The sequence below is a fragment of the Phaethon aethereus genome, assembly GCF_964289735.1.
Source record: "Phaethon aethereus genome assembly, chromosome: 1".
Classification (NCBI taxonomy): Eukaryota; Metazoa; Chordata; class Aves; order Phaethontiformes; family Phaethontidae; genus Phaethon; species Phaethon aethereus.
Genome location: NC_138575.1, coordinates 124,962,763 through 124,976,747, shown reverse-complemented (window position 1 = coordinate 124,976,747; position 13,985 = coordinate 124,962,763). Strand labels below are relative to the sequence as shown.

Below are 13,985 nucleotides of genomic sequence, written 5' to 3'. Positions count from 1 at the left end.
GAAGCCACATCAATTAGAAAAATAAGACTTTTTAAGAGTACAGAGTACAGTAAAACTTTTCAACACCTTTCTTTGGATGACTTAAAAGCACTTGTATACAGAGGTATTTTGATATAAAGAATATCTTCTTGGTGGTGAAGTGCCACAGATCAAGTGAGCATGGGAGTGAGGGTACCTACTAAAATGGCTGTAGAACACTCTGCAGCAGATTAGACTGGAAGAGCACAGAAGGTCAGAAAGACCACTACGGTCTAAATTACTTCAGAGGAAGTTGTGCTGTGTTGTGGAACTGTTTTGAGGTTGATCTTTAGGATCAATTATTGCAAGTGTTCCTGTTGCGGTGTATACCAGTGTCTGCCTTATGTCAGGGCTTGCAAAGGAGCTCTTCAGATGGAATGAAATGTCTTGTCTACCTCCGTTTCTCTTCTAGCAAAATTCCCCCTAGCCAGTCCAGGTGGCACAGGTGCTGTTAAACCCTTTACAGCACTCTAATTATTTTATGTAGCAAATCTTGTATGAAGTATTTTGGGCTAGATTATCCATATTGATAAACTTTCTTGAGTTCAGGTGATAACTTTCATGGGCCAGGATTTGTTTGCCAGAGTTTGTGCCGATACATTTAAAATATTTACTAAACAGCTTCTGCAAGAGGTTGTTTAAAGGCTCTACATTTTGTGGTACTCAGTGCCATTGCTGTTCATTGAATCTGTCATTCAGGAATCTCTGCACTTTGATTTCTTTCTACTTTTTGGCTTTCACATTAAAAATGAAAAGGAGAGAAACCCCCAAAATTGCCTCAGTGACTTTTGTGCTTGATGTCTGGCTAACACCCTATTCCTGCAACACTTGGAGGTAAGCAGTACTAATGAAAACACTGTTTAGAACCTAAAAGAGAAATTAATTTGACCCCTTTACATAAACCATTTGTATGCAACCTTTAATCCTCGTTTCCTATAGTATACACAAACAATGCTTACTAACAAAGGTGTTTTTCTAATGTAACCACACATATGATATTGCATGCAACCCTTACTGCTCTGCATACAGGAGAAAAAAAAAATCAATGCCACACAAACTGAGGCAATAGACAGACTGTTTTTTTTTAAAAAGAAAAAATTAATCAAAAACTAACTAAAAAACCTACAACAATGAAAAGTGAGAAAGACAGAAATAAAAGCAAAGAATTCATCTTTATAGAAAACTTAAGTCATACCATTCTTGAAGTTCAGGAGAAGGGATAAGACCTGCAGTACCGTTTTTGGAGTTTTCAAGTTTACCCTGCCACCAGTTGTGATCATCTTTGCTAATGATTTGGATAATATCACCAACTCGGAATCTGATGCCAGCTTCTTTGCAAGGAATGAGGTCATCCTTTGCTGGATCATATTCAAATTGTGCTCTTACATATATCTATAAAAAAGAGTTTATAAAAGACACTGCAATATTATTACTGATACAGTATTGAGCTGTGCATGTAGCTACACATACTGTTTGCAACAAGCAAAGGAAGAAACAGAATGGCAAAAGCATAAATGATAGTTGAAAATGAAACAGGAAAAAAAAAAAAACCACCAGCAAATAATGGAGACATATGATGTTATTTTGAAAGCTCATATCTTCTACATACTGTAAAACCAGAACAGTGAAAATGAAGTTATGTAATAAACTGAGAAGAGTCCCTCAAGTCAATCATAACTATTGTGAATCATTACAGACTAAAAGCCAGCAGCTTACAACTTGAACTGTACTTTCCAACTAAAGTCCCATGATATGTTTTAAAAATTTGTATGACAGGAAATTTTATTGGACAGTATAAAGGACCTAGGCTACATTACTGATCTTTAACATTTATCCTGAAAATTGAGTACCTTTTTTTTTTAGATTAAATAGGAAGTCTTGTGTTGCACCTATCGCATATAGTTACTTGGGAGGAATCTGGGGATTCTCTGCATAGGTTTTTCAGTAAAAGCCTACTCCCATATAAAAGAAAACTAACGATTTGAGTAAATTATTCTCTAAGGAACATTAACAGAAAGAATTCAGATTCTGACTTCACAATTTAAAATAATATAGCGATCCTTGATTTGTGTGTTAGTGAGGTCTCAATCCTAGAAAATAAAAATAAGTGACCTCCAGTTTTGGTTGCTAATTACAGTCCTGATGCATCCAAGGATCTTAAAATGGGAATTAAATGTCAGGTCCAAGATGGGCAATTTCTACAATTTATGAAATTCAAGTATCACCCTATAGCATCTCAGACAGCCATTATCAGCTACCACAATCAGCTACTGCTGATTTTCTTATTAAAATTTGACTAATTAAAAAAAAAAAAATCACATTGCAAAGTAATACCCTTCATTTAAATGGTAACACTTTTCAACTTTGCTCGAATTCTGCTCCAAAAATAGCTGTAACTATGCAGTGTTAGCACTATTCATGGCACTTCCAAAACTTCATTTTTATAGTAATGCAATCTGCAACCCAACATATGAATAAATTAGCTTAAATGGCTAATCACTTCTATTTTGTGCCTGATGCATTTTTATCTATTTACAGTGCGAGCATCTGATGATAATACCAATATAGAACTCAACTTTTAATATACTAAATCTGACCCTTGTTCTGCTTTGCATTGAGTGTGTGAGCTTAGACAAGCAATGCAACTTCTTTTGATCACCTGAAAAATAGGATATTTTGAAACCAACTACATTTGTTTAGTAATTGGCTTTCCATGAAGTAATCAGTATTGAACCAATCCCTTATATCCCCTCAACCTTATCTAATATAGGTCTAGAAACGTAAGCAGTATTTTTACTATCTAGAAACTTCCTTGCTTTTCAAGTCCCTGCTCCAGTATGAATCATTATCCACCACATACTGGCAGTTACATTACAGACTTCCTTACAGATAGCAATATATCTGTTATCTAAGCCCTTACTGTCTTCAAGAATGACAAGCTACTGGAAAAATATGCTGGTTCAATGGGAAAGGACTCTTGGAAAACCTGCGAGTACGAGGAACACCATTATTCTGGTATTGCCTTGAACAAAGCCTCTTCTCTTGGGAAAAACACATTATGAGAGGTAAGCAAAAAGCTAACACAAAAGCTTGGAAGGGCTCTCACGGAGCCTTTCCAGGACTACATTCTGGCAACTGGAAACTTCTGAAGACGACTGAAAGTTGAAAGAACCGTATAGCTATAAGCTTTAAACATAGGAAACAAAGTGAGAGCAACCCATTCTTGTAACAGATATTCCAGCCAACTTAACCAGACAATAGTATAAAAACATTTTCAAAGACAACAGATCATGGAGTTCACTGACTCTTTTGAACGGAGTTGCAGGAGTTATTATTAAAACTCTTAGTAGACAAAGAGGTTGAGTCCATGGTTAAAAATTCAGAGGCAGATTCTAGAAGGGCTATATATAAATGGAGCAGTTACTGAAGATGAATCACAAATCACTTGATGGTATGCGTGGATTTGGAGGCTGCAGCAAAAAAAACTCTTAAAATTGCAAAGGGAATCATAGGGAGTTCTCTGCAGGGCACTTAAGGGCTTTCTTGGAATTTGCTGGAGAGGGAAGATCTATCTTTGGTCCATGCTGACATGTACTACTATCAGGTCAAGGTAACAAAGTTAAGGGAGGTTACTGAATCTGAGCCTTAGGACTGCAAATTTAAGAGGCTATCTTCAGACTTATCAACCCTTAATAGAAATTGTCCTTAATGTTTTTCTTTGAAGAGCTTTGTTAATGTTAATAATTAGTTATAGACAACTCAAGCTTTAGAATCTTTGTCAGTACAATGTTTTAGAGTCGACACTTGCCTTACTAGTCTCCATTTCAGTTAAAATATAAATTTGAGCTTTCCTCTAAGATGAAAATCTGCACAGGTCACTGTACAACAGTAAGTCTATCAATGCATTCTGAACTAAACATCTCCAGTTAAATTTACAATGACTTTGTAGGACACATGAAAAAAATGCTATTTTGAATTAGCCACAAACAAATGAGTTAAAAAGAAAAATGAAAAAAAATGGAACAAATTTTCCAAGCTTAAATGTTTTAGTCCAGCACATACAGACTATGAAGGGGGGAAAGATAAGCAGGGATGTTCACTAGCAGCTACGTTTACAAAAATTCCCATGGAGGATATCTATTCACCTGTCGTCCTTTTGGTTGTGTTGTCGATGGCAAGTCCTGCAGAATAAAGTCAACCCAGGAGAAGAAATTTTCATTTTACTTTTTAAGGGTATACAATACCATTTGTTAGTGATTCATACTACATTACAGTAAAATGGTAAGTCAGACAAAAGTATAAAGCACTGACCCATGTTTAGAAATGTTTTTTTTCTTAAAGAAAAATCAAACCCAGGCTGTTTAGCAGCAAGCTGAAGAAAGCAGGTAAAAAGTTTAAGCAGATAGAGAATGTGCTTTTTAATAAATAATTCAGCATCTTCAACACAAAAGCACCATCAAGTGAAAGAGGCTCTTTATGTGAATGCCTTTTCCACTTAATACTTAGTCTTGTTTTTAAAAGAGGATGGCTATTATAAATATTTAAAAAATTATTATTAAAAATGTATAATGTGATTAATTGTGCCAAGGAATAAGATTGTAACTACTAATCATGTTACAAATTCAATTGAATTCACAAAATTTTAGTAAATTTTTCATCCAAAATTATTTTTCATTGTATTAGTTAATAAGCACTTTACCTTGTGGCAAATAATTTCTAAGTTGTAATTTTTTTAAAGGAGTAGTTACTCAGGTTTGGTTTTTTTTTAGCTAGTCCCACGAACTCATGATATTGACAACACTCTTACTGAAGGAACTTGGGTGTACAGTTACTACATCGGTCCGAACAATGACAAATGATAAACAACACAAATTTTAACATTAATACACTTTGGAAAAACAGGAGATCGACAGCACCGTTCTACCTGAATACATAGGAAACAGAAGTACTTTGTGTTAAAGATGTGATGATAATAGCTTGGTTTGTAGTGCAGTTTAAAGCCACTTCCTTTTGCTTTTCATATCCAGGCAAGGCTCAGATTTCACAAAGTATGTGCACGTACCACAACAGCAGAGGGCACACCAATTCGTTAACGCAGATAGCGGAAACCAGTACACGTTCCAGAGGTCTCTCAAAACACGAAACTTAAAAGAGGCTAAAATGTCTTGAAATACCAACTGCACAGTTATTCTTTATTCAAATGCTGCTTCCAAAGTTCAGGATGGAAATTAAACTTCCACTTTAAACCTTTGCTTTGTTTTGAGGAAACTGCTAACAATGATTTAAGGATGATTGAAGTGTCACATTACAGTTATTCATATGTAATTCGCTATATGGCTTTTAATGAGAAGAATATGTTGGAAAAAACCCTTAAAAAAGGAAAATGGGGAGTTACATATGCAATAACCTTGGTTCTATCAGCAGGACAAAATTTTCCACTGACCACACGATAAGTATAACAGTAATGGCAGATGAGCACCAACAAAACTTTCACACTTTCTCTGTGTGGAACTGGAAATCTTACCGAAACAGAATTGTTAGTGCTGCTATGACCATTAGCTGGGGACTGTCTGGATGTAGAGGGGGAATCTCTCTGAAATAAGACACAAGGTTCATTAACAACACAACACTATCACAGGAACACAGATATATTTAAAAGAACAGTTACATCCACAGCCTTATAACCATTTGCTCCATCTGTGAAAGTTTCCACCCTACAAACTCCGTAATTCTGAAAAGTTTTTTCACAGTTTAAGATTCAGGTTTGACATTTTGATCCATCCTAGGTAATAACTATTTTTATATTGCCTTAGCAATCAAAGAGCTTTTTAATTACTCAGTATCTGGGACCTCCTCGATCTCATGTGGCTGACAATGCCAAAGGCCATTAGTCATACTGGTGTCTTTGTTAAAGGTAATTACCTGAAAGTAATATGCTGAATAATACTTTGAATAGAATGAGGCACATACTCCATTTTAAAAACACTTCTAAATCTTTTGTCAGCTACGTGGTAGAGCTCAGCGTTGATCGGTTTCTACTCTGTAGGATGCGTCTCTATGCAGTGTCTCAAAGACACTGAAGCCGACATCGGAGAAGGAAGCTGGATACTCTCTTCTCCCTCCTCATCCATTTTACACCATACTGAGGTGTTTTTTTCCTCCAACATTCTTATGGGCTTAAAAACATTAACCTTTGCCAAAATATATCACTTTAAAAAAGCCACCTCTCTTGACTCAGACTACCAGTGTGGTCCTACAGTGTGCTGAGGAGACAGAAGACGCAGGTTGCATACCGGGAAAAATTCTACAGAAAGGATAACAGGAAGTTCTGACTGGGTTTTGCAGAAGCAAGAAAGTCACTTGCAGAATAATCTTTTTCACATGCCATTTTGATTGTATAGTACATAATTCCATACAATCAGATAATTGAGCCACTTCTTCAGGAAACAACATAATTCACTCATACACTGTGAAAAAAATAATAACCCCCTTTACCCCCAAAAGGAATTTTGGAATATAATATTCCATGTCAAAGATCAATTTAGGAATGTCTGGTAATTTTACATAATGTCAAGGATAGTAGAAAAAAGAGCTATAACAGTTTTCAAAGAAAACACAGTTATCCCTGGCAGATTTTAGCAATACAAGTGCCCTTTGTGAACAAATTAAAAACCAGAATTGGAGCTAAATTGTTCATGCAACAACATTAATCAGGTAAAGGTCCTCTATCAATATTCTTGAACTTACACTAATTATGTGCCAGCACTTGTACCTATTTTAAAGCACCTAGAAAAGTTAAATTGATAGGCCATACTTCATCACTCTAGCTGCCTGTACACTTGATGTGCAACAAACTCATGTAGAACTTCTGCATTCTGTGGACTCATTAGATATGGTTTCACAGAAAGTTCTATTAGCTATCTAAACTCTTGCTTTGATTTTAACATAGTTGAGGACAGGTATGACAATATTACAGCTGTAAAATTATTGTGGTTCAAAGTATGTAGCTCTGTGTACTTCTGCTACAGGCATAAGAACAAAATGCTCGTTTGGCTCCCAGTGTTATTTGCAACATGTAACAGACTGGGGGAAATCAGCTCTAATTCTGTTTAAAAAATCACTCCAGCATAACAAGTTTGAAATGTTCAAATGAGACCAAATAAGCTATTCCTTACTGGGGAAAACAAAAAAAGGTAAAAGGAAAAAGAAAAAAGAAAAGCCTAAAGGAACCGTTATTCCTCCTTTTTTTTTGTGTGTGTGTATGGTATTATCAGCATCACCTTTATCATCAAATAGCAGCTAGGAGATACTAGATACTTCTTTCCACAAAAGCAGTGACTTCCTTCTTCCATAAAGAGATTTTTTGCTTGCTCTGCAATTCTGGCTTTGCCAATTTCTCACTTTCAAGAAGTGGTGAAAAATTAATATTACATTTTTTTTCTTTTTTTTAAACCTAGTTTGTTATGATCTGCTAGTCGGTGATGGTTTATCAAGGGAAAGCTTTGGAAAGTGATAAAAGCATCCATTTGGAGAAAAACAAGTTTAGAGTAACTTGGAGAATGCTACTATTTCTGGACTGTTTTGAAGGCTTCTCTCCTTCAAGGAAATTTTCTTGGTTTGAGAATATTTTGATTTGTATTCCTTCACAATTCTCAACAGAAGACAGCATATTTCTCAAAGCAAGTGTTCAGCGTAACATACTGAGGAAAGTACACATTTTCAGTGTTATCAGTGATTTCAGTACTAACTTTAAGAAATTAATCTATCAAGCTAGTCAAGAGGCATAGGTACAATTTTTAAATAATTAGGCAGTTCAGCCGCAATTTCAAAGGCATTTACATTCTTAATTTCCTAGAGACCTGGTCTTTCTTTCAAAAAAAATCAAACTCAAAAGTTACGATAAAAACTGTATTACGCATAGTCTAAAGAGACAAATCAATGAGTAGAGAGACCCTTGTAGAATGCTAGTACTGCTTAGAACTGGGCTGGAAAACTTCAGCTTTGGTTTTGAGTTTGTTTCTCCCGTAAAACAGAAAAAGCCCTAGTTCTCCTGGGATAAGAGCAGAAAAACATCTGGAGGATCCAACGATTCTGAGTAGTGTAGAAGTGTTATCGTCATATTTCAGTATTAACTGGACTATCTAGACTTCCCAATCTTGTCCAGTCCCAAGCCAAATAACAGAACGGCAGTCTTTTGTATCCTTGCTCTTCAATTCCAGCATTGCAGCTGAAGAAACAATCACAATTATTTCCAAACAATGGCAACACTAGTTTCCTGTTGATTCCTTGTTCTTAGGTGTGGATTATGAATGATAAATCAATGCATTTGAGATGCACTTCTATAGCAGATGTCAGTTATGCCTACTAGATGTGGCCTGATCAAATTAGATACCAACAAGGACAGCTAGATTAATGACACTGTTGCCAGATCCACAAAAACCTCTATCTTTTTTAAGAGAGAGACTTTCAAAAAACCTGCAAATATATTTCAATTTCAGTCTTACTCAAGGAATCCTTCTGGAAGTATTTTTAATATAAGTGTAAAAAGGTTTAAGTCTATTAAAATCTTATAGTCTGAGCGCTAGTGGAAAAATAGCAAGGCTAAAGGAAAAAAAATCCATGGTGATTACCACCAGATTTTTAAAATCTCATATATATGAAGGCTATTTGTCTTAATGAAGCGACTTAAGTGTTTCACAATCTGAAACATAAAAGATGTTTATAAGGAAAGTTGTTTGTTTAAAAAAACCCCCAAACTTCCTTTACCGTTCTCACATATAGAATCATAAAATCATTAAGGTTGGAAAAGACCTTTAAGATCAAGTCCAACCATCAACCCAACACCACCATGCCCACTAAACTATGTCTCAAAGTGCTACATCTACACATATCTGACACTACAAAAAGTTACTTGGTGTGTTTTGTCAGTACGAAGTAAGAATGCAAATGTAGCTAGAGCAAAATATTTACTCAGTTGGATAAAGTATTAGCTGAAATGTATAAACAGTATACATAGTCATTAGCCATACGAAAAATGTGTTGCAATAATTACTCAAATTCGTATTTATGTAAGTCTGTAATTTACTGGGTGTGTGAACCACTGTGTTATCTAGACAGCTGAGTAACTCAGGCCACTTGTGACACCAATGACCAAACAGGTCATCTCACAGTAGATCAGCTGATCAAATTTTTATAAAAGGGAATTCCTAAGTATGTTTTCACGCAAAGTCTACTCCATGAAACAGAAGGCCTGGTAACTGAACGGAAGGCATGAGGCAGTAAAGAGCCAAAATCCCTAAAAAACTTGAAATTATTCAGTTAAGATTTAGTAAACTGCCTAGCGACACTGAAGTACTATCACATACTATAGGGATAAGACTTCCCTAAATATGCAAAAGTGGCTTAATATTTAGAAAACACCACCACCACACTCTCTTAGATGCCCACAAAAGATGAAAAATATGGCAAGTGACATGCAAATCTCAGTTATTTGAAAAATAGGTTCCCCCCCAAAACAGCCCCATCCCACGTTTATCTATTAAGGCATATTGGTAGACTGTATATAAAAGGCAGATCACATCTGATTCTACTACTATTTAGTCTTTCTTATTCAAGATTAACAAGATATTTTGCAAGCTGATGACGTGATCATGGTAGGAGCCTTAAAAAAACCCAACACATTCATTGATTCTGTTTTATATTCCTCTTCTGGTAAAACTACACTATGTGAGCACCAGTCCATGACTGAGGGCAGGGGAGGGAACCAAATATAATTTATAGAAATATATGAAGTATTGCCAAAAAATACTTTAACTAGTAAGAGTGTACTAGTGAAGACCAAATATCTCTGAATTTATCCTGCTAGAGAGCGTTAGAAGCAAGATTTTTGTGTCTTAGTACTATGTTTTCCAACATTCAATTTTAGCTTCTATCAATGGTTAAGATAGTTGACTCATTGTCTGAATAATAATCCTGAAAAATTCTGTGAAAGAAATTATCTCTGTACCAAAGGACTAGTGATGCTTTAATAGGATGATTTAAAAATGTTGGCTTTTTCTGTACAGTCATAACAGTTGAAAAACTAGCCAGTCATAGATGTGACCAAGCAGGTAAAATAGACTCAGGCACCTCTGATTGAATGAATGCTAAATGTCACACTAAAAAGTGTGATAATTAAATGTGATTATTTTTTACCCTCTTTGACCACACATTTCTAGTTTTGCTGTTTTTTTCCAAAGAAAGGTGAGAGTCCATTTTCCTCTCTTCTGTGAAATAACTAGCCATGAAGAACTTAAGGGCACAAATCTAAGGAAAAGAGATGAACTGCTACTACTAAAATGACACCTAATGGTATTAATTTAAAGCTGTATGCTGAATTATCTCCCAATAATCATCTTCCTAGTAGGTATATAATTTCACCAGTTTCTGTATTTTAATATTGGGAAGATTGAGATATCTTTTATTTTTACTGCTATTTACAGCACAGAAGACAATAAATGTGTTAGCACACTCTAAAATTTCTATTTTAGTGAGTTTTTTTTAAAGCCTTTGCATTTAATGAAAAATTTTTGCTTTCATATTTATACCTCTTAAGAAAATCAGGCTCATAGGTGAAAATTTGTCAAACCTTCTACCTCTAAAACCTTTTAGTTCTTGTTGACTTCTATTAAAAGTACAGAAGGCAACCAAAAAGCAGTAATTTTTTTCTTTCAAACAGACTGTTCTGACAATGACAATAGCAGTTTCTGCATGTTCCAGCATCTGCTGAGACATAGAAACAACTAGGGTGAAATCACATCTCTAATTAAGATAAGGTGGTTGACTTCAACAGGGATTGTGATTTCACTGTTGGAATTCTAATTTGGGAACTGATTGTGCAGTTAAGCATGTGGCACCGAAAGACTGGCATCATCTACATAGTGCATATGCCATCTGTACGCTTAAATTGGAACAGTATCTCTGAAGTAGCCATCTTCTAGAATTTAATTCCCTTCAGTTGCAATCTGGAACATAACTTTGTGAGCAGAAGGGAATTAAATGTTACTGTGCAAAAAACCATAATACCAAGTTTCTAGTTCAACAAGAACTAACTCCAAATCTGTTTTTCTTCTGCAATGATAAATACAATTTTTTCATGGAAACATAATATTAAGCCACATGTAACTGTTACAGACAACCATCACAAATTTACCTCAACAGGGTTATACAGAAACAGATTCTTCAATTAACCCTTAACAGCCCAAAGCAGTAAAATAATGTTTAATGCCTAAAAAGATCAAGATTGTTTCTCAGCTTAGGAACCTTAATAGACTTCCTGAAGAATGAGTTTAAATTGTAATTTTTTTTAAAGGGGCTTCCTAAACACATGAGATGAGGATCCCCTTTCCTATTTTTTTTTTTTTAAAGGCTGTAAAGAGTTAGTTAAGGTGCTGATGAGATGAATATGAAGGCAGGGCTGAGTAGGTAGGTGGGACCTACTCGTGTTCCGTTATCTTTGTTGTAAAATTGGTGTGCGTGATCTAACAGGACAGGCAGAAACAATTTCCCAGAAAGCAGTAACATTCAGCCATCAGCAGGCAGTTAGTTACAGGACTGAGGAAGAAATGGGATGGTTCATTAAATTCATTACCTCACAGGATGAAGACTGTGTGCGATAACTTGGCACGATCTTAAAGGTGATACTTCCACGCATTTCCCTCTGCAAAAAGAGAAGCACTTTGTTAAGTACTAAGACACTGAAGATAAAATCTCCAAATCACTTTTTTGAAAGAAAAGTATCATAGTTCAAGAGCAGCAGTATGTTTTCCTAAAGTAAATATTAATAAAAGCTAAAATGCTATGGCTAATTTGTTATTTCACTTATAAACAAACATTTAAATAGCCTCTCATTAATCTAAGAGATAAACATACATTATTAGTTTGTTTGCCTGCCCAGTTTTCAAATGCCTAGAACCTACAGCTGTATTTTAAGGTGAGAGATTCAGAGATGTGTAGATTTCTTCCATGTCAATTTTAAATTTGTAGCTATATCCTTGTGATCCACAGGGTCTTTGCTACTAAAGTGATATTTTCTTCCCTTTCATCATACATGTTAAACAGCAAAAGCATATTCACAGTTTCTAGAAAGCTGCATGCTACTGCACTAAAGGTAGAAATGTAAGAAATAGTCTTTTGTCAAATCAGAACATGGGGTCTCCTAGTTTGCATTTACTACAGTATAAGAATATTCATAACAAGCAATAACTGCAGAATAGGAGCAGATTATGGCAACATATTTGCTCTGCCATATTTTCTTAAATGACAGTTTGAATAGAAGTTCCACCAGGAACTTCCTGACAACTGCAGGACTTGATCTAGGCAGAAAGGTAAGCAGATCACTTCAAGTGATCTTGGAGTTTTTCCCCTTTCTCTCTTTGGCTGTTTTATTGTGAGCCAAAAAAAGCTATTTGCCTGGACTCACTTAAGCTTGTCTGTATGGTTCTGGACACAACAAAAGGATTAGTAGTATCATCTAAGATCCCAAGATCAGGGTTGCATGCAGAAAAATTTGAAAGTGTTAATGGAATATCAAGCTGATTCTACTAGTTAAACTATCCTAAGATGGAGTTTTCCTGCAAAAAGCCAGACTGTCTGAGCTCAAAATATTTTTTTTTCTTTGTCACCATGAGCCACAATAGTTATACATTGAAAGAAGGGACGTTCCAGCTCCATATAAGGAACACATCTTTCCCTATGATGATAATTAAGTATTTTAACAGGTGCCCAAAGAGGCACCCATCATGTCAAATCTCTGTCCTTAGATATTTTCAAGGCTTAACCAGACAAAGCCCTGAGCAACCTGGGCTGAATTCAATCCTGACCCTGCTTTGTGCAGGAGATTGGACTGGAGACCTCCTGAGGTTACTTCCAAGCTGAATGGTTTTATGATTTTTCCTTTGTATTTGTGTGGCAATTACATGAATAGTCAAGAAAAGTTTCTTTTCTCTCATAGCATACTCAGTAACTACACTTGGTGTAGACTGAAGATTTAAAATAAGGGCATGATCATTATAGACTAACTTGGGATGAGTAATAGGAGGAAAGCAGTATTTTTTTCTGCTATGTCTACTAGGCAAGAGAAGAAATTCCTGCATTTCAACAAAAGAAACTCAGACATTAGAGAAAGCTTTCTAAAATTTAGAAGAGTTATACACCAAAGTCAACTGCCAGGAGAGTTTGGGGAACATCCATTACTCAAGTTTTTTTAAGAGCTGGTCAGACATACATTTGTCAGGAATGGTTGGATGTCAATGATCTTCTCCGTGAGACTAAACGGAATAAATACAATGACACCTGGAGGTGTCTTCTACCATTCCTGGGGATAATGTGCAAAAAACCCACTACTAAAAAACAGGAGAGAGCCTGTAGAAGGCTTTAACAGCTGAACACAGGAGGACTTTATGTTGCATTCACATGCAGGCTATCAAGAATAGGAGAAAAAGGGGAAGTCACAATGAAATTACACAAAAGTTTTGTCAAAATAAGACAGGCATTTTTATAAAGAACATGAGAAAGATTTCAGGCACTTACAAGCATTTTTTGTAGTTGTTCTACAGTTTGATTTGCCACACTGATTCCGTTTATTTCTCGGATTTCATCCCCTACATGTAGTGTACCTGCAGAGGTACCAAAACACACAATCACCTCAAACATGTTTTTACAAATTGACATAATTGTAATACAGTACTAATATTCATACAAAGGCATAAATAAGAAATAACAATACATTTTTTGGCTAGATTCAGAAAAGGACTTTGGTAGCTATGTATTAGCTACCAAAGATCACAAATCTGTCTTTCAGAGTGCAGTCAATACACCAGCATAAGATGCCCAGGCACCCTATAAAGTATATGAGGAAAACATCAGTCCTTTACCAAGGACACTGCAAAAACCTACACATTGAAAAGAAAGTCACCTGGAAGCATTCA

The 13,985-nt window shown here is 35.5% G+C and overlaps 1 protein-coding gene across 5 annotated transcripts in view; it reads right to left on the bottom strand.

Annotated features, from left to right (window-relative positions):
• CASK (calcium/calmodulin dependent serine protein kinase) overlaps positions 1-13,985 on the bottom strand; it is a 226,309-nt gene that overhangs the window by 21,902 nt on the left and 190,422 nt on the right. For 3 of the 5 annotated variants that reach the window (XM_082009616.1, XM_082009618.1, XM_082009617.1), the window contains exons 16-20: positions 13,588-13,673; positions 11,648-11,716; positions 5,543-5,611; positions 4,164-4,199; positions 1,214-1,410 (exon numbers count right to left, since the gene is read on the bottom strand). In XM_082009616.1, coding sequence (XP_081865742.1) covers positions 1,214-1,410; positions 4,164-4,199; positions 5,543-5,611; positions 11,648-11,716; positions 13,588-13,673 — 457 coding nt within the window. The remainder of the gene's footprint in view (positions 1-1,213; positions 1,411-4,163; positions 4,200-5,542; positions 5,612-11,647; positions 11,717-13,587; positions 13,674-13,985) is intronic. The other 2 variants (XM_082009619.1, XM_082009620.1) reach the window with 1 other exon arrangement.